The sequence below is a fragment of the Zonotrichia leucophrys genome, chromosome 10 (assembly GCF_028769735.1).
Source record: "Zonotrichia leucophrys gambelii isolate GWCS_2022_RI chromosome 10, RI_Zleu_2.0, whole genome shotgun sequence".
Lineage (NCBI taxonomy): Eukaryota > Metazoa > Chordata > Aves > Passeriformes > Passerellidae > Zonotrichia > Zonotrichia leucophrys.
Window position 1 is genome coordinate 8,578,042 of NC_088180.1, and position 24,056 is coordinate 8,602,097.

Here is a 24,056-nt window from a genome sequence, read left to right on the forward strand (position 1 = left end):
CAAAATAAATCAGCCTTCTACCAACGTTAAAACTGAAGAAAACCCATCAAACCATCAGGCAGCAATTCAGTAATGACTGTGTGCTCCAGAAACACAGATTGGATGTAAGCATAGATTAACCCAAGTCCCCAGGGACAGATGGAAAAGCCCTTTCCCTACTCCCCCTACAGCCATGCTCTTTTCTCAGTGTGTGAGCTGCAGGAATCACCCCCCAGCACCTTTGTGCTGGGAACAGGGGAGCCAAAGCTGGGACATGAAGGGCAATGGAGCTGCTGGCTCTGATGCTGACGAGTCACAAGCTCCCTGTCCCAGCCCAGCTGCCAAACTCACACTTTGGTATTTCGTACCATGCACAGCTACCCAGGCTGGGTGACATTCAGGTTAAAAGTAATTTTGGCAGCAGTAGCCCAGCGCAGAGATTACAAAAGGTATTTTACTCTCAGAGCTCTCTATAGAAGGGCTGCTCAGCAGTCAGGGTGCAGCAGACAGATTCCTGAGGAAGGCAGATGACACGTGTGGCTGCTGCCAGCTATTTGCAGAGCGTGGCCATACCTGGCCATGCCCACGTCCCCAGGGGCTGCTGGGCACAGCTCCCCCTGCACATGGCCTGCTGCACACAAATCACCATCCCAGCCACGCTGCTCCCCGGCCAAAAGCAGCCACTGAACTTTTCAGCAGTCAGTATTTTAAGGAGCTCTCCAATAGCACTCAGAGTAAGCAGATAACCATTTTAAATATAGACAGAGGAATGGCAGCCTGAGTGCTGGGTGCCAGCGGTGATCTGGATTATTTGCTTGTTACTAAATACCCCTGGCAGGGCTGCCCAGGCCCTGCAGCTCGGGTCTGACGCAAACAGTGGCAGAACAGCAAACAAGAATTTACAGGGTTTTGTAAGAACTGAAATAATTCAAGGAGTAAGGAACAGATCAGTTCAGGGCTGCTGTTGCTCAGGGCTGTGTCTGTGGAAGAACAAAGACAGGTTACTGTTTAATTACCTGTAAGACCCAGCTGAAGGCTTGATAAGCACTTCCAGATCTCAGCAGCAGGAAAGCAACATGAGTATAATAAAGAAAAGAAGACTTGTGGGAGCAGATTTAGCTCAAGGGTGGTTTTCCTCTTGATATTCAGCAATAATTGCACCACAATGTGCCACTGAATTCCTTGGGGCCCTGCCTACACTTCTCTGGGGTTTGCAGGACGCATGTGTAGACTTGGGGATGAAAGTCCACGTGTGGAAAAACTCCTACATCCCTGACCAACAGAGGTTAGAAGGGGACATAAAAAAACAGCAACATTAGTTCCATATGGAAAAAGTACTCACTAGTGGACTCGTGTAAAAAAGGCATTAAAAACCTGTTCATAAACCAGTGCCTCCAGGCAATCAGCTGGACCAAAGTCTGAACTTTGCCTTTAAAAGGATGCAGCAGCACTGCTCCAATAGCTTCTGCAGCACAGAAAAGCAACAGCAAGGTGACAGGAAAACAAAGCACATCAAGGCACAGATTTTGCTGTAGGCAGCGAGCCCTTTGCTGCAGGCACAGGTGCCCTGTGAGCACAGCAGGGCCTGCCCCAGAGCCCAGCTGGTTCACAGAACCCCACACCCAGCCCAGAGCTCCAGCAGAAAGCTATGCCCACAGCAGGGACCAGCCAAGCTGTGCTAGACTCACACTGCCATCACAACACTACCAGCAGCACGGGCAAAGGCTTATAAAAATAGCTAAGATTATATATAGCAACTCTGATTTAATTAAAATTGAATACAACTCTGAGAAAGCTAACTGACCATGGCTGAGAACTCTTGATCAGAACAAACTGTTCAGCAATTATTAGACCTCATGTGGTGACAGGATGTGCAAAAGGCTCTGTCCTGGTCTGTTGTACACATCACCTCTTCTAGCTGAAGCTCTTGTTAAACATACTTTAAAATGCTGCCTTTTAACAAAAGGCCACTTGGAGAAGAAAGAGCACTTTTAAAAGCTGGTTAATTTTCTCATCCCTTATTTGCTTTTTTGTTAAATAAGGGTGTTCCATTGTACTTGGCAAGCACCTTGGCCTGAAACAGTGGTCCCTTTATCTGGTTCATAATTGAAGCTTCTTCCAAATTTTGTTTTTAAAGACAATGCTGTTGCTAGGTCACAGCCAAAGGGCTACACGTGTAGCTGACCTATTTTATCCTGCAGGGATGGGCACAGCTGATGAGCACAGGGCAGGAACCATCCTCCATCCAATGGGAACAACCTGTGACACCCTGCACTTTCTGCAGGCTGCTCTGCCCACACTCCTGCAGCTTGCCACAGGAGAACCCACACCTACAGCACCTTCACTTTCTAGCAGCGATTTCACTTTGCAGGGTCCTTACAAAACACTTTTGTCTCCACACAGGGAATTCCTTCTGCTTAATGAACCCCAGTGCCCAGCTGCACCCTGCAGTGGCCCATGGACAGCCTGTTGTGAGAGCAGGGTTTGCACCAAAGCAGGCAGCACAGCCTGCACAGTGCTGCCTCCTCAGCACGGGCAGAAGACAAAGGTAATAAAGCACCATGCTGGGTTTAGGCTCAACACTCGACTCCTCCTTTCTTTTTAGTGTAGAACACTCCCTTTGTACCCTTACAGGCTTCTTAAGTACTGTTAAGTTTCACATGTGTTTAAAAAAAAAAAAAGGCAAAAAAGATTCTTCATTTGTACAAGATGTGTTTCTATCACACTTTGCACCCACTGCTCTCCTCCAATCTCAACAAAAGCTGCACAGCCCTTGAGAGGGCAGCTGGTCACCCCCTGCCTCCAGCCCACAGCCCACTGCTGAGGCTGCATGCACACCCAGGAACCCTGCCCAAGGACACAGTCCCTGTTCCCTGCCCAGGTGCCCACCCTGTGCCACACTGGAGGGCCAGAGATCCTTGTTTTAGGCCAGTTGCAAACGTGCTACCTGCCAGAGGAGCAGGGATGGAAGAATCTGGAGGAACTAAAGCACTGTGATAGGAAAAGCTGTAGGAGTTTGCCAGTAGCTTTATTGTACAGTTAATTAGCTCCCTCTGGAACAGCTCTGATGGCAGGAAGAGAAATACATTCTGTTCTAGGGCTTGCTGCAACAGAGACCTGACCTGCACATTTTGTAACATCCCTCAGGAGCTACCTGGTCATGCTCCCAAAATCTGCTCGTGGAAGTGCTCCAGCCAGGCTCTTGGCTGAGGAAGCTGCAGGCTCACCTTCACTCCAGGCTGCTGGCAGTGCAAAGGGGCTCACACACACACTGCAGCTTTTCCTGGCCAAAACTTTGATAAAGCACTAACTTGGGTCACGTATACTCCCAGTCAATTGTTCTTTTGAACAGAAATGGTTATGGACACCGCTGTATATTTGTGCTTTCATAGCCACCCCCCACATGTGATTTTGCTGGGTGCTGGCTGCAGGACAGAAGGGAACTCTTGGGAGTCTCCTTGCAGGATGCTGCATCCCTTCCAGGAGAGCTTCTGATGCTTCCGTGAGCACCCTGTGTTAGGCAGTGACCCTCACAAGTGCCCCAGCTGCAGCACAGCAGCTGCTCCTCATCGGGCAGGGTGTGTACAAAGCATCACAAACAGCCATTTTTGCTGGCCATGTTTTTATTTGTTTTTAGTTTTAAACAGGGGAGCCAATGATACATCCAGTATTTCAAAAAATCAGAAGGTAAAACAAATTTTTAAAAGACCGAGATGCTACATGCTATATTTAACCTAATTTTATTCATGCTTGCTTTGGAGGGGGGCTGGGAGTGGGACAGGAATCATTCGTAAAAACATACAGTAAAAACAAAATGTCTCACCATATAGAACTTTAACCTACAGTAATGTTGTACCTTAATTATTTCCATGCACACAACTAACATTACAAAATTTTTAAAAAATGAACACAATTAAGACTTCTAGGAGCATTTGATAATAAAGCAATTCCTAATTTCTTTTGTAGAGATCAAGCACCTCCAATTACAAATTCCTATACACAGTGAGTGCTTTACTTGAAATGAAAACTAAAAAATAAAAATGTATTGGATAGCCTCAGAATAAGCCGATGTTAATATATATCCAGCTATGTAGGCAATAAAACCATAGTGCTAAACAAAAACTTTTATCTGAAAAGTAACTCAAAAATTGACTTTCTATAATTACAGAAATATACTTATTTGCTAAAATAAATAAAAGTGCTGCATATTAACACTTCACTATAAAGAATGCATACCAGAACATTTATAAATATTGAATGATTTTCAATAGGAATAGCTACTACAATAATGCTGGCTAAATAGAAGTGCATAATGAGAAGCACTATGGGTGGTTAATGTTTTGCCACATACTGCTGTTACCTTGAGGTAGATAACACATGCGTACCAAATTCTGCATTCATTTCAGTTGCTGCTGGTATCATGTGTCTAAGAAATGTGTAGAGTATGAAAAAACTCTAAAATACGCATGAATGAAAAAAATGTTTCGGGAAAAATAGATATTCTCATGCAATTATGTACAGTCTCACTGTGTAAATTTCAAGGCAAGGTTCTTTTTCTGCAAAACATGGACACTGTTTTACTGAGAGAATGTTTTTTTTTTACTTGGTTTAGTGCATTTTTTTGTTACCTCCTGCATTTTGCATTATTTTGCTCTATTCTTTAATTTTGTGTGCAAACGACATGCCAGTTTAAAAACAAAACTAACTCATGTATAGAAAGTAATTCTGGATTGTAAAAACAATGGTAAACAGAAAACTAACGAAATCCATACCAAAATTACACCATCTGATTCAAGTAAAAAAATTACTTACACTAGTAATAAAAAAAGACAAACACATCTCATGAATATAAAAGAAATGTCTGCTGAGTGTTTTAGTTTAGATGTTTCAGAATGCTGCTGTAGGTTTTGTGGGGAATCTGGGGAGATGATTTCATAGCAGAAGGCGTTAGCGTGGCCTGGATGGACTTGAGAGGCGAGCCAACAGGGCTGTGAAACTGAGGAATACCTATAGCCTCAAGCTGCTTGTTGAAGAGGAGTTCCCCACTGTTACTGAGAAAGCTCTCTTCTCTCTCCTTCTCCCCAAGCTTCCCCTCTTCTACTGGCTCAGGTTCTAGCATTTCAGCATCTTCTTTCTTACTAAAAAATTTGTCCAAATAACTGGTGTAAGTATTTTCTTTTTCAACTTGTTCATCTTTCCTTACCTCGCAACAGAACTGGTCTATGAGGAAGCACCCCTCCCCACCACTGACAAACTGACTGTCCCAAGAAGTTTGGTACAGAGCTTCTAACTGGGCCAAATTGGCCATTCCTTTCTCCTGCTTCTCTCTGCTCACCGACTTCGATATTATTCCTTTCAACTCTATCTGAGACACTGAACTATTCAAGTCATTTAATTTATCAACATCAGTAGACTCATGTTGTAAACTAAGCTGGATGGTTTCTGCTATAAAAGAATCAAAGTCAAACCCCTGATTCTTCTCCCTTTCTTTTTCAACAAGTTGCTGTGATGCTTCCTCAAGTGCTATCTGAGCTTTCACCAACCCATTCTTTTCACATTTAGACTTGCCTTTCTTGTCAGACTTATCTTTGCTTTGTTCCTTCCAGTTTGAAAGATCTATAATAAGCTTGGGCTCATAGTAATGGTTAACTTCACTGTCTCGCCAAACTAAATTATCTAGGTATGAAGAGGACCTCATTTTGTAATTACAAGTGTGACTACATTCCAGATCACAATACTTGTTTTCGTGGTGATCTGAGTACTGCCAGCAAGGCTCAGTAGAGAAGTGGGTGTCAAAGGCAGGATCCTCCAGGTACTTTTCACGATCTCCGTCCAAATATTTGCGAGGATCCACTTGCACTTCTTCTTCATCAGTAACGTCAGAAAGAGCCCTTGGATCACGCTGAACTTCATCAGCTTCATAGTTATTATGAATAGGCCAGTCATGGTCTGAAAACTGACTGTCATGGTATCTGTAAAACAATTTCCTAAGTGTTAGCAGCTAAAAGCAGTCCTCTGGCTCCCAAACAGAGACAGTCAAGTTTAGAAATGCCCTTACAAAATAATGACAATTCAACACAAAGCTCTTCCTTAATCCAACTGGGTACCTCTTCCAAGTTTTTAATTTAATCTAGCAAAAAGAAACAGAATTATGTACAACAGCTCACTCCATGTACAGAACTTTTTCTAAAGTGTGTTTAATTGACTTAAGATGACTACTGTGAAATCTCTTTACTACAATGTGCATTAAGCATTAGACAAAACAATCATAATTAAAACTCTCCTTAAACAAAATTTAGTTTTAGAGACGTATTTTGGGGAAGAAAAAAATAATGGAAATATTAACTTTAGATTCTAGACTCCTGAGTGCAACTCAGGAATCCATCAGCATATCCAAGTCGCATATAATGGATTATAAATCCAATGATACTGCTATAAGAAAATAAGAAAATTTTATTCTCAGGTCAACTCAAGAGGAAGAAACATAGAAAAAGAAATAATGCCCATGAAGCAATGTCACTTCAAGCACAAACCCATCCAGTTACATTACCACAGTAAGTGATAAATTTACCTTTCCCAATTATAAATATGGCTGTGACTTTCATCCATTAGCAGAATATCATCAACCTCATCTTCAATGTGAAAAGGATGACTTGAAATAGGCTCATCCGTTGGAAAGGAATAAATGCTCATATAAGGATGGGACAAAGCTTCTTCTGCTGTCAATCGATCCATGGGACTAAATGTCAAAATTTGCTCCAGAAAGTCCAGTGCTGTAGAATATAAGCTACCATTAAATGGGAAATTTCTGACACTTAGAACCTAACATTAAGGTGCAGTGCTTTGCTCTAGAGCCCTCCAGTTGTTTCAAAGTAGCTGCCTGTGAAGTATCAGCTACTGACAGTACAGTGCCAAATATGCATCCTGCAGCCATCAGAAAGAGAGAGAAGTCAAATCTAAGATCAGCCATAATTTAATTTAATGCATAAAAAACCAGCAAGAGACAGAAAGCTTCAAGCTGAATCAGTATGCACCAATGGCTACCAGGAAACACTGCTCCTACTTTGGCTGGGAGACTCTCTTCTAAAAACATCTGAAAGACAGTCCTCCTATACTGACTCCATTCCAATGTTCCCTTGTATTTAAAAGTCTCAAAACAGCAATTCCAGTGCAAATAGGTCCAGCAGAAATTCACAATTCTACTCTAAAGATAACCAAGCAGCCATCATGGAAGTAAATTTCTTTTATTATGGCAGAAGACAATCCTTCTTCAGAGAACACAGATTCTTCTAACTGAAAATTGCCTTTAACAATCACATGGCTGCACCTCAAAGCTGCATGCTTTTTGATTATTTTGAAACATCAAAATATTGAATCAAGGAGTTTTTCATTACTTACCTTCAGGACTGATGCCTGGAAGCAACTGAGTTAAAGGTTTGTGTGGCTCAGTCATATCATTTCTAATGTAAACTGGAATTACATTGAGAAGCTCCTGACGGTCCTCCTCATGTACGACAGGAATTGATTCTAGAATCAACTGCATCTGTTCAAGTTCATGTGCACCTGAGCACCAAAACAAAACACAAGCTGCCATTTCAACTTTAAACATTTCTAATCCCTCTATATAAAAGGCATGTCAAAATTTTGTACTCTGAGCAGCTATTTCCAGCAAAAGATTATAATCTCCTGCAACAGAGGAAAGGCTGAAGTTCTGAATTTAAATGATAATAAATCTGAAGAGCTCTCAAGAAATGCTGTGGCATGTGAAGAATTACAGAGCTGCTACTCACAGATAAAGAGACCTAACATTAAGCTTTTGTAAGGGTGTTTTCACCATGGATGAGGTTCTCTACAGCAATACCCTTTTTATTATACACTCTATACTGCTATCCTCCCCTTTCAACTGATCCACCTCATTAATACAGTATCTGACCTCACTTGGAATTGTATGTCCCTCACTAATAAAAACAGCAGTAGTTTAGCTGAAAGACATTTTGCAGGCCACAACCATTTGTATTAATATTCTACTCTGAAATCCTGCATTAACTGTTGAGTGCAAGACAAAAATCACCTGTTGGTTACACAGAGTGATGCTCTTTTTGAAAATACTACCCTATTATGATTGAAATTACAGTACTCTTTCAGCACTACCTGAAGTTTCCCTGGGTAAGAACAATAAGGGCCTACACAGCAGGTCAGTTTTGAATAATGAACAGCATCTATATTCAGTACTGGAGTACCCAGAAATACAACCTGCCAACTTCAGCTCGTTGTTCAGCTCCAAGGAGGATGTAGGATCCTAGAGACTCAACGAGCAGATGAAATTATATAGGATTATTTGCATGCTAATGTTTCCTTCCTTCACCAAGCTGCTCTGGGCAATCACAAACAATACTGATGTATGTGACAACACATATAAAAATAAATGGGGCCAGCAAGAGACTCTACCATCTCCAAACTTCTCAGTCCCTTCAGTGCCTGCACTGCACATCCTATCACACACCTGACAGGTGACTTGAAAAGCTGAGGCAAAGTCACAGCAGAAAATCTGACAGAGCTCCCCAAATGAATCAGTACTGCTTTGTGTTAATGTCTTTACTGGACTGAAAGAGCTGTTTTGTTCTACTTCAGACTACAACAAATTACTTAATATGATCTATCAGATGTTATATTGCTTGTAATTTGCTGGAAAATAGATTCTACTGGGTAATGAGTACCATCCTAAAATTTAATCAGCTTTCTGTCCACCATCAGGGAAATAACCATTGTAAAATATTCATTTAGAACAAAGAGGTAGAGAAGTTGTTTGGAAAAGCTACTGAATTCCACTGTCTCAACTTCCTTTCCCTCACTTGTTCCAGGTACTCTGCAATATTAATCTGTATTCTTCCTTCCCATTCTCATCAGCTTTCTGAACAGCAGGATTCCTAAGGGATGGTTCAGAAGGAGACAGGATGTTGCAATTAACCAAATCAAACCCTCCAAACAACTCTGCAGAAGAACTATTCAGAGTCTCAGGGCAGAATAACTATCATATCTCCAACCATCTTCCCTTTCCAAATGATGTCAAGAAATCCATTTTTCTTTAGATTAGAAAACCATGGCAATGCTAAATTTTCAGAGGGACACATCTACATTGAAAATATTTTTAAAATATCTACTCAATGCAATTAGGGCATATAAACAAGCCTAGAAATTTAGGATTTTGGTGACTAAGACCAAGTTTTTTAACAGAATTTTAACTCTCTGCACAGCAATTGGGCCAATAAAAATTGTGACAAATACCAATGATACTCAAGGAAAAATAACCCAAAATGCTGGCAGTTGTGATCAGTCTATGCTGAATGATGAAATCTGCAGACTTTCTCCCAACCCAATAAATCTTGTATCAGCCAAGCATTTAATACTCTGGGGACATTACTCCAGTAGTTAGTAACTCAAAGAGTGAAAAACTCACTGCATGTTAAGAGAAGCCTCTGCATGTATTAATCACTTATTTATACTGAATAATGCTTTCAACTGACAGTTCTTAATGGGAAGAAGCTCTCAATTCCATTGCCTTTTCATGCAAAGCTAAGGATGACTGCAAAGATGTGCTTTCAGTCCACAGTCCTTGTGTCCAAAGGAATGTGAACTTTGAAATGCAAGCTTAGCTCTCAGAAGTTTTATCTGTATTACTCCTATAATTCAGGCCAACAGGAGCAAATCCAAGAGTGAGCCTGAATGAGACAGCTGCTGCTGAGGCCCCAGGGTGCACAAAAATAAGCATTTCAGAGGTATTTCTGCAGTTTGCTCATCTGCTCCCATGGACTGAGTGCTTGTCAGCAGGTGGTGATCTCCTATAGTGCAAATAACAGTTTCACTTTACCTAAAATGCTCTAGTTTGTGCTCTGAGCTAGGTCAGCAATATGGTACAGGATGGCCACCAAGAGATGGGCTCCAAAAATTTCCTCCTGATCCTACCCAAAGCTCTAATATAAATGCACCCAATGAAACTAGAGCATTGCTTCCTATCTTACCTGAAACAGTTGAAAGTTGCCCATTTCCTTGCTGTACTGGACTAAATTTTACACCTTTAAATCTATGCCCTTGGGGCTTAATAATTTAAAATATAGAGAAGCAAGAAGTGATTAGGTTGACTACCTTAAAAAAATAAATTTTATGCATATGATACTCAGGGTATTCATAATCTTCAAATACTCCCTGGATATACCAATTCACACACATATCAGAACACTTCTTAAGCAACAAATAAATTTAGCTTAACACAATTACAGTAATATTTACCATGTATGACTCCTACAATAAATTGTGATATTTATCTAAATACACACCAATACAAGTAAGGAAACTGAAATGTCTTCTGCTTTACAGATACATCAATTTATAGTTTATATAAGTGCACAATAATATAGCATAGCCTGATAGTCAATAACTACTGATGTTAGCCACAAGAAACAATCTTTCCTGAGGAAGATAATTAAGCAGTGCCACTCCTTTTATGAATATACCACTGATTTTATTCTACCCACCTGCAAAGAGGGTTTTCCCAGTCAGCATTTCAGCAAAGATGCAACCTGCAGCCCACATGTCAATGGCTTTAGTGTAGTTGTTAGGAGAAAGCAAAAGCCGGGGCGATCTGTACCATTTAGTAACCAATCCTTCAGAAAGATGGCCCTAATGAAATTAATTAAAAAATGTTATTAGATTTTGAAGACTTATGTTTTTAATTTATTTTTTAATGCACTACTAACAAGATTTTTTTAGTCTCAGAGTCCCAGGGATTATATTGTGTGCATTCTACTAAACCTTCTTTCTACCTTTAAAAATATCTCTGTAAGTGAACAGCAACCATATACAAATATGACACTATTTAGTCAAATGAGGTACTGCAGCAAAACTTTCTCATTCCCAGATGCCAAAAAATGCAGAGATGATACTGAACCCTTTTGAAACACCTAGACCAGGAGGACAGTATCTCTAAACCAATCCCCCAAAATAGCCACACGTGCACTATGAATGCACTGCTAATAATCTTATCTAAGGCTTCTATAATTAAATATAACTAAATGTTGCTCTTAATCTCAGGTTCTGTCTTCACTGTTAAAACTTTGTTTTTCTGAACCCATTTAGTAAAAAAAAAAAAATAAAATTTATGCTTGCAGTAGTTCTATCACCATGCTAAGGACACCCTCCACAGCCTATCTACCTGTGCAGAAGGGAGAAATGCTATTTTAAGAGGGAACAGTTGTCAAAGCATCTCTTAGATATTCCCACTCTCTGCATACCTTGTGGGAATAATGAGGATCCATGATTCGTGCAAGACCAAAGTCACCAATCTTCAGCACCAAGTCTTCAGTATTAATGAAAAGATTAGCTGGTTTGAGATCTCTATGCAGAACATTTGCAGAGTGAATATACTTGAGCCCACGTAGCAGCTGGTACATGAAAAGTCTGGCATGATCTTCCAGTAAAGGGCCTTGCTCTAGCAAATTAGCCAGATCTGTCTCCATGTATTCCTGGACAATGTAAACACAGTTCAATTCTGTCAGGGAGCCCACATCATCTGTTAACTGGCTTCCACTGGGACCAAGAATTTCAAATACTTTGACAATGTTGTCGTGGTCAAGTCTTCTAATAATTTTGATCTCACGTAGAGCATGTTTAACACTCTGGGGATCTGTAAGGACAATTTTCTTGACAGCTACTCTTTTGTCACAGTCATTATCGACAGCAGAAAAAACTAAGCCGTTTCCACCACAGCCCAGTGGTTTTAAGTCCATATACCGAGAGCCCAGATCAAAACCATGAATGTTCATGAGACTTTCAAATTTTTCTGCCATTTTAAAATTCTTTACTTTTTTCCTCAAACTACTAAGCTTCTGTAAACACACGGAGACACTTCCACTGGTATCTGAAGGAAAGGTCTTAGAGAAAGGGAGAAGAAACACTTGGCTTTGACTGCAAGATGGTTTCTTGACACTCTCATTTCATTATGAGCCAGCCAGGCCTGTTGTGTCCCCTTGAATTTAGAGCCTGTAAGCTCTAGAACTCAAACCGAGCATAAGATCGAAAGATTGCAGCATTCATAGTTCAAGAAAGGTGCAGCATTTCTGCAGACATTAAAGAAAATACTCACAAGAAACTCAAACGGAATGAAATGACATACTATGCACTCAGCTCTACTGTGCTAATCTGGTTAACATTTAACAAAAATGTGAATAAATATGCACATAATAGGCTTCTATTAACATCCTCCTCCTCACAGTGCAGATACATTCAGTGTTGGACTGGTCCTGAGCAGCGTCATTCTATGGTGCTGGTAAGCACTATTTTTTTCCTTCTTCCTCCTTTGCTCTTCTTTGTTTACAGTCTAGTTAAATGGGAAACTGGCAGCTCTTGATTTACAAAAGATGCCTTCTGTTAATGATCAGGTGGCTCCAGCTCACCACAATCACAATCAAAGCTACCATCCATTTTACTCCGTGGCAACCTGAAAAGCAGAGAAAAATACATCAGTACCCCAGCACATACAAAAATCTTCCTCCTCCCCCAGCTCGTTGATTTATCCTAAGTATAACTTACTGTCCAGTTACAAAAAATAAATCATCAAAAAAGCTAAACCAATTAGAAATTATATGTACCTTTCACACTTGTGGAGGAAAGCAATAATGACCAACCACCATTTTTTAAACATATATCGTGAACATTTTTGATGTCACCTATTGAATTTATGGTACAAAACAAGAAATCCTCCCTAGTCTTAATATAGAGACTAACAAAGCAAACTTGCTTTGTTAAGAGCTGTTAAGAGACAAGCCAGAAGCAACAGTGTCCATAGCATCTGTCAGCAAATTTTGAAATAATTCTTTTCACTAAACTTTTATTTGAAGACAAAATCAGGCTTAACTATTTCACCATAATAAGAGGTAACTAGGTACTGATCACAAAAAAAGGGTGGCTTGTACACTCCCAGTATTTACTGAATATACAACACACATCCACTGCCACTTATAAAGCTTTAATCCTTGTGATTTTGGATAAAGCTTACCAATATCTCAAATAATAACTTCGCCTCTATAGACTCATTGTTACAGGAATCATAGGGGTAATTCCTACATATCAGACAAATATTATTGCTTTATCAATTTTTTCTATACTTATCCAACCTAGATTACAAAGAAAAACTAGCAGCAAGTACATTTTACAGAGTCACTGATATGTTCTACAACCATTTCCCCTAACATATGGGCTCTTTCAGACATCATTTATTTTTTAATAGTGTAATGAATTCACCTACTATTATGAAAAACCAAACTGGTAATTTTCTCAATAAGTTCCCATCAGCAACAGCAGAATGTAGTCATAAAGACCACATGGTGCATTTTTGTACAACATCTTCACTTCTTCTAAAAGCTCAAAAATGCCACAACGGGAAGAGTCAGAGGTGTATGTTACACAGTGTGGTAAGCTTTGGGCAATTCCACTACGAGTCACTTGAATGTTCTTCCCCAACATGTAGAGGTCACATCAAACCACTAAGTGTCTCCTGTTCAATCTCAGATTAACACATTTCAGCTCTTCCCTAAATGTAAAGGTCACCACACAATCCCAACACTTCAGAATTAATTCTATGAATGTTTTCCTTTAAAACAGTGCTAGCCTTTCAGTGGGACGACTGGGAGGAAGCAAAACAAGTCTCCTTGCTCCTAACACCAGCAAGAGCAGCTGACAGGTTATTAACATATTTTAAATAATGGCCTCAATTCACTAAAGCAATCAGAATTGTATAAAGAAAAGGAAAAAAAAGAAAGAAAGAAAGGCACACTGGCAATGAGAAACAAGACTTTCAACACATTTAAATATTACCCTTCCTTTGGCTCAAGCCTGACTGTCATCAAGACAGCCCAGCCTTGCTCCCCCTGCCACACACCACCTGCCCCCAGGTACGTGGGCAGAACACAGGGAAGAAGGAAACACATGCTGTCCTCGGCTCAGTTCTTCTTTTTAAACAGAGATCACCAAATGAAGTATTTCTGAACTGAAAAGCATTGAGCTGCCCTCTACTGATGTGGTATACCCTGCCACAAGGGTGATCTTCAGAGCTTTCTCTACTCAGCACATGGAACTTAAGATTGCCTTAACATTCCTTTCTTTGTGCTTTGGCAAGAGTCCTAATCTTAAACAGTGCTTTACAAAAGTTATTATAGTCTCAGTACAAACACAATATTATAGTCTCACAACAAACACTACTACTTTTTCCCAAACCATCTTGAATTTTTAGCAACACTAAGACAACTAGAGTGAGGACCCCTTTTAAAATACCTATGAATTTATTTAAAGAACAATAGTAAAACTTATCCTAAAGAAGACAGCATCAGTGACTATCCAACTCTGCTCACAACTGTAAAACCCAGATGTCTAGCCTCTTGATTTTTAACATTTTTAAACTTGAAAGTATTTTCTCACTCACATGTACCACTTTCAGGTTCACTCATTCTGAGCTGCTGCCAGCACAACAGTTCACATCACCCCATTCACCTTTCACTCCAACATCCCACCACTTGTTACAGAAGTTAAAATCCGTACCAATACTTCAAATATCACAATAACTTGAGGTCCAAGGCCTCTGTTCAATTACCCTGCATTAAGGTGTATTTTACATCCTTGGGACCATCTACAACCAGTTGTATTCTGCCTCATAATTAGGCTTTTGTTTCACTACTGATGTCTTCAACATGCAGCAATACTGAAACTGTTTGCACCAGCTGCGTGACACATCTGGAAACTCTCCTTTAGCTAGTCCCATTAAACAGCCCAGGAACAGATTCAAAACTGTGCCCATCAGCAGCCAAGATTAAGATCTACCATCTCTTTACCATAACTCAGATCTTACCCCCTGCTGCCATGAGTGAATGCAGCAATGAAAGGACTGCTTCAGGGAGAAAGGGAACTATGGCCAACTCCTGAAGTAGGAGCCCTGCAATTTTCACTCTGTATCTCTGAAATGATGCATTTTTAATCATCAGTTTACACTTATCCTTCCACCAGGTGTCCACTAATTACAGTGTTTTCAGAGAGCCTGCAATGATCTTCACAACCAGACTGATTTAGCTAAGAAAACAAATGCTAACAACATAAGCAAGCAACCTGGTGCAGCCTTCATTTGACCTGATCCCGCTCCAAGCTTCCTATCTGTGAACAAATTGCTTAATCCCATGTTCTAACCACTTTAAACATATAATGGACTACTGTATAAAAAGGGGGGGGTTATCATCCCAGTTTGTGCTGAACAGGCTATTGACGCAGGCACTGACATTTTCAGCTAGGCTGCCACCTTGCCACGATGTCCAGGTTTTTTAGAAGTGGTACTTTCACTCCTCCTTTACACAAAGTTTAAAGAGTGAAACACAAAGATACCGGTTTCTTAAGTGGTTTATAACTATGGTTTTAAAAGGGGTCAGTTCCTGGGAGAGGGTAACAGAAGTGACCCACAGAAGGGCTTTGAAATCATCCCCAGTGATGATCACCACACTCGACTGGCCTCAGGCATTGCGCAAGCAGCCCCTTCAAACCACGCTCAACTCCCGCACGTGGATTTATCACAGCTTTCAGGAAACAGGATGTGCACTGAAATAATCAGGTATGAGATGTTTACTTTGTCAGAAATACAAATAAGACCGAAAGATACCAGTTAATTTGATTATGCTGACCATATAATGATCAAATTATTACTCACAGGAGAAAGACCGAGAATGACTAACGATATATTATACAATCTGCTAAGTACTATCCCTTTGACTAAAAAATACGGGGCACAGAACTTTTTTTTTAGATCAGCCACGTTGCAGTCAGTAGGCAGAGTGAGTCATCGTCCAACTCACGAAACTGCTGCTTTCTAAAGCCTCCTACTTGCTCCCCACACTGTTTAGGGAACTCGGTGCTGGCAGTAAGCAAATGTTACTATTAGTTTATAAATCTTCTGAAGGATCTGTAAAAACACACAAGAACCCAGTGTACTTTTTTGTATCGCGTTTAAAAATGGTTTGGCTCTCCCTTTAGATAATAATAATGAAAAGTCCCCCATCAGCTAATCACAGCCTTCTGCACCTCTGCAGACCTGCTACCATCTGCTGTTCCACTGAACAGGTAACCAGTCAAGAGTGAATTCGAGATAACAACTACACAAGCAAAAACTGAGCTTGAGCAAAGGGCTGAAATGAAAGTTCCCATTTTAGCTTTAGAGCACACAATCTTCTGAACGCAATTGCCAAAACAAAATGCACCTCTATTTTAAGCCACCGCTTTCCGGAATTTGTAACTGGTTTATTAACACATAATGCTGTGACGGCGTTGTTTTTATACACACACACATATCTATATAAAACGCATGCTGGCAACAGCACCGGCCATACGACAACACTGCGACCGCCGTTTCTTTTTCCACAACACAATTAACAGCCATTGTCAGGCAGACCCCAAACGGCACTGAATTAGCCAGAAAAAGAGACATCCTAGAGACGCCAAGCGAGAGCATCCTGCCTGCCTAGGCAAGGGTACCTGTTCCCCGCATCCCAAAACTCGGCCAGTCTCTCTTTAAGCCGTTTCCGTCGGGTTTTTCAAGCTACTTATTACGAGCATTAAGTCACTTTTCCCACAAAAGGTTCCCGGAGCCTGCGGGCAGCAGGAGCGAGCGGTACCTGTGCCCTATGTGGTTCGGATCGCAGAACCGCGCCGAACGCAGCAGCCAAACTTCCGCGGGCAGAGGATGGCCGGGCCCCCCCGGCCAAGGACATCCTTCCTCCTGCCGCCCCGGGCCGAGCAGCCGAGCCCGCCCGCGCCACTGCCCCGGGCCGAGGGAGCCGCTCCCGCCGCGCCGCGGGGCCAGCCCGGCCCCGGCCCCCGCCGAGCAGCCCTACCTTCAAACGCCCTTCAGGCCGCGCCCGCCGCCCCCGGCACAGGCGGCCGCGGCCCCGGCCCCGGCGCCGCACCGCCGGCAGCGCCCCCCGCGCGGCCGCCCCCGCCCGCCCGGTCAGCGCCCGCTCGCCCCGCTCGGCCCCGCGGCCGCCGCAGTGCGGAGGGGCCGGGCCGGGCCGGGCCCGGGCGGAGGGAGCGGAGCGGGCCGGGGGCGCCGCTGCTGCCGCCGCCGCCGCCGGGCGGGACGGAGGGAACAAAGCGCCTTTGTGCGGCGAGGCCGGGCCCGCGCGTGCGGCGGCCGAGACCCCCGCGCCCCCCGCCCCTCGCACTCACGGGCCTTCCCAGGCTCATCGGGGGTGCGCTGCTCACACGGCCGAGCCCCGCGGCTCCACCACCGACCCTCGCCCGGCGCCCGCCCGCCTCGCCGCAGTTGCCGCTGCCGCAGCCGCCGCCATGTAACCCGGCGCGGAGGGCAGGGAGGGGCGGCGCGGCGGCGGCTCCGCCCGCCAGGGGCGGCCCGGGCGGCCCTCGGGGACGGGGGCGGGACAGGGACAGGCACGGGAGCGGAGCAGCTGCCGGGTGTCGGTGCGGGGTACACTCAGCCGTGCAGCCGACCCCGTCCCCGGTGGGCGGCCGCGCGACATGCGCTCGCTCACCTCACCGCCTCGCCTGTGGGCCCTAGGCACGGCGCTGCCGCCGTGCCCCGCTGGCCCGAGGGGTTCAGCAGTCTCGAAGCACGGTTGGGTCACACGCAGCCCGCAAAGGCGGCCGGTGGAGCGCTGTGCACCGAAGGGAGCTCTGCCCGACCCGGTGGCCTCTGCGGCAGCCAGAGCAGCGGGACCGGAGGCCCAGCGGGGTCCCGCCGATGGAGCGCTGTCCCCGGTTGCTGTCGGTGTGCGAGGCTCCAGCAGCGACGGGCGGGGAAGCGCCCGGGTGCGCCCCGTTCAACTGGCCCGGCACGAAACGTCCCTCACGGCAGGGAAACAAACAGTTGAAGGCAACAGGCGGGCGCGGAGCAGGCAGTTCCTCTCTCCGAGGTGCCGCTTCGGCTCGCATGCTCTGCACTCTTTATGCCAGGGCCGATCTGGGTCTTCTCCCCACGAGCATCTACAAATCTTTGCCACCGCTGTCATCTCTAGATACCACAGAGGATTTCTGTCTTGTTATAGCATCTCCCTTAACAGAGGCACTACGAGTCTGCTTTTCCCCAAAACCACAACTAATACAGCAAAATAAAGAAAAATAATGAAAACTTTACATTTTTCCCCGTGAGACTCATAATACAGCACTTTTAGTAAGGAGAGAGAGGCATGAGCACACCAAGCCTCTAGGTATCAGAAGAGCCTTCTGCTTCTGCTAACCCAGTTTCAGTAGAACTGTCAAGGCAGGGTGCAGTTTTCCTTTTGCAGTCCCTCATATGCCTTTCCAGTGCAGGATGGCTCAAAAAGTGATAAAACAATCAATATTCATTTTTGCAGGTTAAACACAGGTTATTTATAGCTAGTACTAGGACAGAAGTTACATGCAATAGGGCTCTATTGCTCTGCTGCCATTTGGACAGAAGCATCCAATTGACCCTTGCACTATTAGATCATGTAACTTAATTTTTTTAAAATAAACAAGTCATATATCAACATCCAAGGATCTCTCCACTCAGCTTTTCTAAAGTTTTTAAAAAAGTAACTTTTAAACTCTGTTCAATTATGCAGCAAACATCCTCTGTTTCAATTAGCCAGATGCACTGCTAGCTCTGATATCGACCCCACTGCCAGGAGAGGTGACCTGGGCATTTGGCAGTGCAGCACTGTGCTCACAGCACTCATACAGAAGTCAGTCACCAAACTGACACTTTATATTCCAATGCTTGCTAATTGATAGGCAGCTCACCATGCTGCCAACAGCACAGAAAAGCCAGAAACAAAGCTGCAGTTCTTCTGCCCACCCAGCAAAACAGAGCTGGAAGATTGCTGCACTGCTGCTCCAGAAGGGCTGTATTTAAATACACTCCATAAAGAAAAATCTGCAGGAGTGCACATTTGGAAGAGGTGATGTTAGGACGGCAACCAGAGCCAAGCCACAGAGGAGTTTTTACTTGAATTAAAGGAAGAGATTTGGGGCTTAAAAAAAAAAGGCAGGAGCAGCAGTGGTTGCATGTCTAAATCCAGAGCTATTTAGTTAATTAAAGAACCCCTCCATCCACACAAAGTACTTTCATTATGAGAATCAAAAGAGCAAGCAGATCCTCAGATTCTAGAGTGCTGAAGTAAGAAAAAATTTATATTACATCGTTGAAACAGCACCTGGAGGGCACATAATCTGTGTCCATTGGGACTGTTTGCCAATATCCTCAGTGTCAGTTCAGCCAGGTAGAGAAGTTGCACATCCATGGAGTTTGCTCTGCAGCAGCCCAGACTGTTCAAAAGTAGTTTAAGAAGCACAGAGGAGGTTTACTTGGGTAGCACCTGCTCACTTATCAATCTCCCGTAGCCCAGAAGTGCCACCAGCTTCTGGGATTTTAATTCATAAGTCATGAACTGCATTCTTTTTTTGCCCCTCCAAAATCTTTTCTCCCATTCCAGGAATGTAGTTTGTAGTAGGATTTAGTGAATGAGATCCTTCAATCTAGAAGAAAATCTTGCAAAAGGAAGAGCATGGTGCAAGAATATTACTTGTCTTCAGCCTCACTATTTATAGAATTACAATACACATGAGAGTTGCTCAGAATTGTGTGTCTCATGGCAATTTATAACTGTCTAATCCAGCAAATTGCTAATCTGTTTTCAGATTTTTAATATCCTATTGATTAGGCTGTAAATTACTGTGACAAGTTTTTTGCACATTTCCCACAAGAATGCAATTTCATAGCATGTAGATTAAATTCTAGATGATATCAACTCATTCTAAAACAATGGCAGATATTAACTGTCAGTGAAATGCAGAACAAGAAGAGTACTGGATTTCAAAGGTCATAAAGACCGGCAATTAAAAAATAATTAGAACTGCAGCAATGATTCATTTATTATATCCAAGTTCAAAAAGATCAAACAGTAAATTCCAGTGTAATATTTCAGTCCTGTGTATGAATTGTTACTTGTGGCATAAAAGGGAACGAAATATTTTTAAGTGTCCACACCCATTATGATTGGCAAGGGAAGAAAGATTTGGAGACGGTTTGAAAAGGTTGCCCAAGGTAACTTGGCAGCTCCAGGCTTTTGTCTCAGTTTCACTGCTTGACTTACATATTCTCCCAGAAGAAGGGAAATGTGTCCTAGGATACATTTTTAAGGACTGGCCATATTTCTTACCAAAGTTTAAGAGGAATTTTGCATGTGAATAGGGATGAGTTTAAAGGAAAAAAAAATCTACTTATTAAAAGGGGATAGGGAGAGGTTCAAGAAAAACTCAGTTTCTCTGGCCTCCTTGACTTATTCCTGCTTATCCGTGCTCTGAGCTCTAAAATACAATTTAGTTGTCCTGGCACAGATCCCAAGAGTTTTTAATTGTTTAGGTCTCCTTTAACTGCTGCCTCTTCCCATCAGCCAATTTCTCTGCAGGTGTTAAAAGAAACCTTTACAAATCAAGTGCTCTTCCAGCTTAGTTTCATAGTGCTGATGTTCAGCACAAACAGCCCAGATAAATTTGAGTTTCACTGACAGCCCAATAGCTCAGGTGGCTTCATTTCCTGGGCACCTTCATTTCCTGCAAGTATCAGACACTACCTTGCCATAATGGACACAGGATTTTTTTTATTTGTTCTTTTTTAACATGAATGGATTTTTCTAATAAGCACTCACTCTCTAGATTAATAAATCTTAAAATATAATTCCAATCAGCATTATTGTCAGATAACCACACAGAAGTTGCCATCTCAGAAACTTTTAACAAATGTTTGTGTCAAGATTCCTTTTTAGTTAAAGTCCTTTTACTTGGTGGTAGGCAGAGCTCCCTGGGCACAGACAACACACTGTCACCTCATTTGGGCTCATCTGGATGGATCTGACTTTGCCAGAGCAAGATTTGTACCATGCACATTCTGATCAGCAAAGAAAACTGAAAGACTGGAAAAGAGCAGACCCTTAACAGAGACCAATTCAAACCAGAGGCAGCAAAGTACAAAGGACAAATGGAGGTGGAAGAAGGAAGTCACAGAAGATGTTCAACTTTGAGGCTAGAAATAAATGGGTTATGTGACATACTTTGGAAATTCTGTAGGACAAAAAGTCATTAAACACTTAGAACAAGTAATTCTTCCCCCTTGGTAGATCATCAGGGATCTAGGACACTTTACAGCAGGCTCCCTGCTTAAAATCACAGTTTTATTAAGTCAGACAATTCCATTGCCTCCTTTTTCCATGTTTTAAACAACACTCAGCACAGGGCAGAGCAGCTGCCCAAAGCAGGAGTTGGCAAAGCCCTGTCAATAAAGAGAGAAGAGGAAAGCTTAGAAAAGTTGCTTTGTAGCTGGGTCATCACTTGAAGCATTAGCCCTCTGTGTGTAAGGCTGGAGCTCTCCCAGGTTCTCAGCCTTTCATCATTTCCTCATTAGTTTATCTTGCTCAGAGAGAGCTTGCACAGAATAGCAAACATGCAGAAAAATTTACTGAGGTAGGCAGTTAAGGCTGTATGTGTGTTAGTTTAATTTTTTAAAGACTGACAGGTACCAACATTTTCATCCTCGGGTGCTCCAAGTGACCCAAGCTCCTTCTAACTTCCCAGCATGGGATATTGGAGGTGTGCTGGAATCAGGCTGTAGATCCAGTCAGTGGATGAATCTACAGCTGAAAAATATTCTACAGGAGGACAAAGCAAAGCATGGGATGAAGTGGAAACAAGAAGCACCAAATGTTTTTGTCCCAGCACTTCAGGTGCAAGAAAATTCAGCGTGCGATGATTCTTCCCCATTCAGACCTTCAGCAAGGCACCATGCTCATCCTCACCTCCAAAACCCCAAGTGAAGTGGTTAGGAGAGCACATCTGCCAACTGAAGTGGCACCAGAACATGATTGTTTGAGGCCTCTGTGCTGGTTATTGCATTAGCTGAAGTGCTGCTAAAGTTGAAAGGCAGCAGATACTATTTAAATATCTGTAATACCTTGAATATGCCAAGGTAAAGAGATTCCCTGGAAACAGGACTGGGTGCTCTCAGCAAAAAATACATTGGATTTTGGATCCCTACTGGAAAATATGTCAGCTCTTGGGCAAGATATGAATGCCTGATGATGGATTTATATAGAACAATTCTGTGTTTTTGTAGAACTATTACATTTAATTGCAGAAATATAGATATTGCTATGCAGAACTGTTCTTGTTCATTCTTATAGCACTGTAAGCCTTCATACACGCAGCATTTTGATTCCTATTCCATTTCAGAGATAAAGCCTCTGGTGTGATTGTAAATACAGCTGGTGCTGCAGAGTTTGTCATTTACAGAGAAGAAAAAATTGGACTAACATTCACTAACATTTTCATCCACACCAGAATCCTCTTGAAATACATTTACAGGGGGCAAAGCTCAACACAAATACATGGGTATTGTGAAAAGAGGATGAAACAAAGCGCCTTGGGAGGCACTTTAAGAAGCTGTGCCTTTGTGGCTGCTCAGGCAGAGGCCATCCTGGGGTTGCACTGGCTCCAGGCACAGCCATCCCCAGCTCAGGGATGCAGCTGTTTCGCAGCAAGCAGCACATTGGATGGCAAAGATAAAGGGCCAGGCGGTGCCTGCAGGGTCGGGGCAGGCCTGCGGGAGGCCGATAGCAGCTCTGCTGCTCGGGGTGTGTTTTGGCTGGGGCCAACACCCTTCTTCAGGAGTCCCAAAATAGCACTTATCAAAACCAGCAGGTTGACTGGAAGCACGCTGCTTCAAGTAATGACTGCAACTGTCCCTGCCAGACTCCTGCCGCAGTCAGTCTCCTAAAGCTAAAGAGATTGAAAATCTAAGAAATATCAAGAAGTAGGGACTTTTTATAGAACATCTACCGTCAAATTATATGGCAAATACTCAGCATTGCAAAAGCTACCTTGAATTACTTCTGTTGTATTGTCAGACAGCAAAACCCAAAGTTTTCATTTCACTGACAAATATATTTTGGAAACACCTCCTCTCCCTTAAAATTCTGCAACTTTTTCTCAGCACATCTTGCCCTATCTATTTCTAAAGATTTCCTCTAAAGACTATTCAATTGCCCATATTCCCCAACACCATTTATGTCTTAGCCTTCATTAAGATTTTCAGGGCTGTTTCAGGTTTTCTCAGCAGTTTTGAGACACTTGCTGGAAGGGATTACATTTCCAAAGTATTTGTTTTCTCATGAAAACTGGATTTTGCTTATGTGCCAGAATCAGCAGACGTGTTATAAATAGCTTTGGATTGATGACAGGAAATGATGCAAGATCTCAGGCCACTCTACAGAAGACAACTGTTTGATGTGCTGAGGAAAGGACTTGCACCACTGACTACTGCACAGGAGAAAAGAATTAATGTACAGAAGCATCATTTACTACAAAGGGTATTAGGCTTATGAAACACAAGACCTCTTATTACAACTCAAGCAAAAAGTATTTGCTTGCAATTGCACTACAATGAGAAACAAGAAAATTAATTTTTCCTTTGAAGAGGAAAAACTGACCAGAATTGTCTGAACTCGCTTTGTCTTTTACTCTTGGGGAGAAAAGACACTCTCCTTACATGTTACAAATGCCAACACACACATTGGAAATGCTCCAGGCTCTGACTGGTGCCAAACACTGGGATCATCTTCCTACCCTGGCATTTCCCATTAGCTTCAGCTAAGTCTCTTCCAACTCAAAGTGCTTTAAATGGGCTCCAATAACAGATGCCTAGAGGTTAAGCTGTGTCTATTCATCTCATCTGCAGAACTCCCTGTTACTCTTTGCAGTAGTAATACAGGATGGAACATTAACTCCTGGTCTCATTCTGTTTCTCTCAGCTCCCATGAAGATAAAGCACAATAATTTAACCCCCAATAAATGCTTTATTTGGAATAGGGGCAAACTCTCAGCATTCTTAAGTTTATGACAAAACTTTGAACAGATGTAACCTGAACACAGTGACTCCAACCTTCCCCTCCAGTACCAAGCTGGCTCCATTTCCCAGCTGCAGGAAGCACCTGTCAGCCACACCTGGGCACTGTGGATGACTG

The 24,056-nt window shown here is 42.8% G+C and overlaps 2 protein-coding genes across 2 annotated transcripts in view; one reads left to right on the forward strand and one right to left on the reverse strand.

Moving 5' to 3' along the window:
• The window catches only part of BCL2L10 (BCL2 like 10), a 38,216-nt gene extending 35,682 nt beyond the window's left edge, over nucleotides 1-2,534 (forward strand). The window contains exon 5 of the transcript XR_010441612.1: nucleotides 2,383-2,534. The gene's annotated coding sequence lies outside the window, so the exon portion shown is untranslated. The remainder of the gene's footprint in view (nucleotides 1-2,382) is intronic.
• Nucleotides 2,535-3,584: 1,050 nt separating this feature from the next.
• Nucleotides 3,585-12,472, reverse strand: MAPK6 (mitogen-activated protein kinase 6). Its single transcript, XM_064722043.1, has 5 exons — nucleotides 11,268-12,472; nucleotides 10,512-10,656; nucleotides 7,378-7,542; nucleotides 6,551-6,752; nucleotides 3,585-5,951 (listed from the first exon to the last, which is right to left on the reverse strand). The coding sequence occupies exons 1-5, from the start codon at nucleotides 11,820-11,822 to the stop codon at nucleotides 4,853-4,855; spliced, it is 2,166 nt and encodes a 721-aa protein (XP_064578113.1). The 5' UTR covers nucleotides 11,823-12,472; the 3' UTR covers nucleotides 3,585-4,852.
• Nucleotides 12,473-24,056: the final 11,584 nt, after the last annotated feature.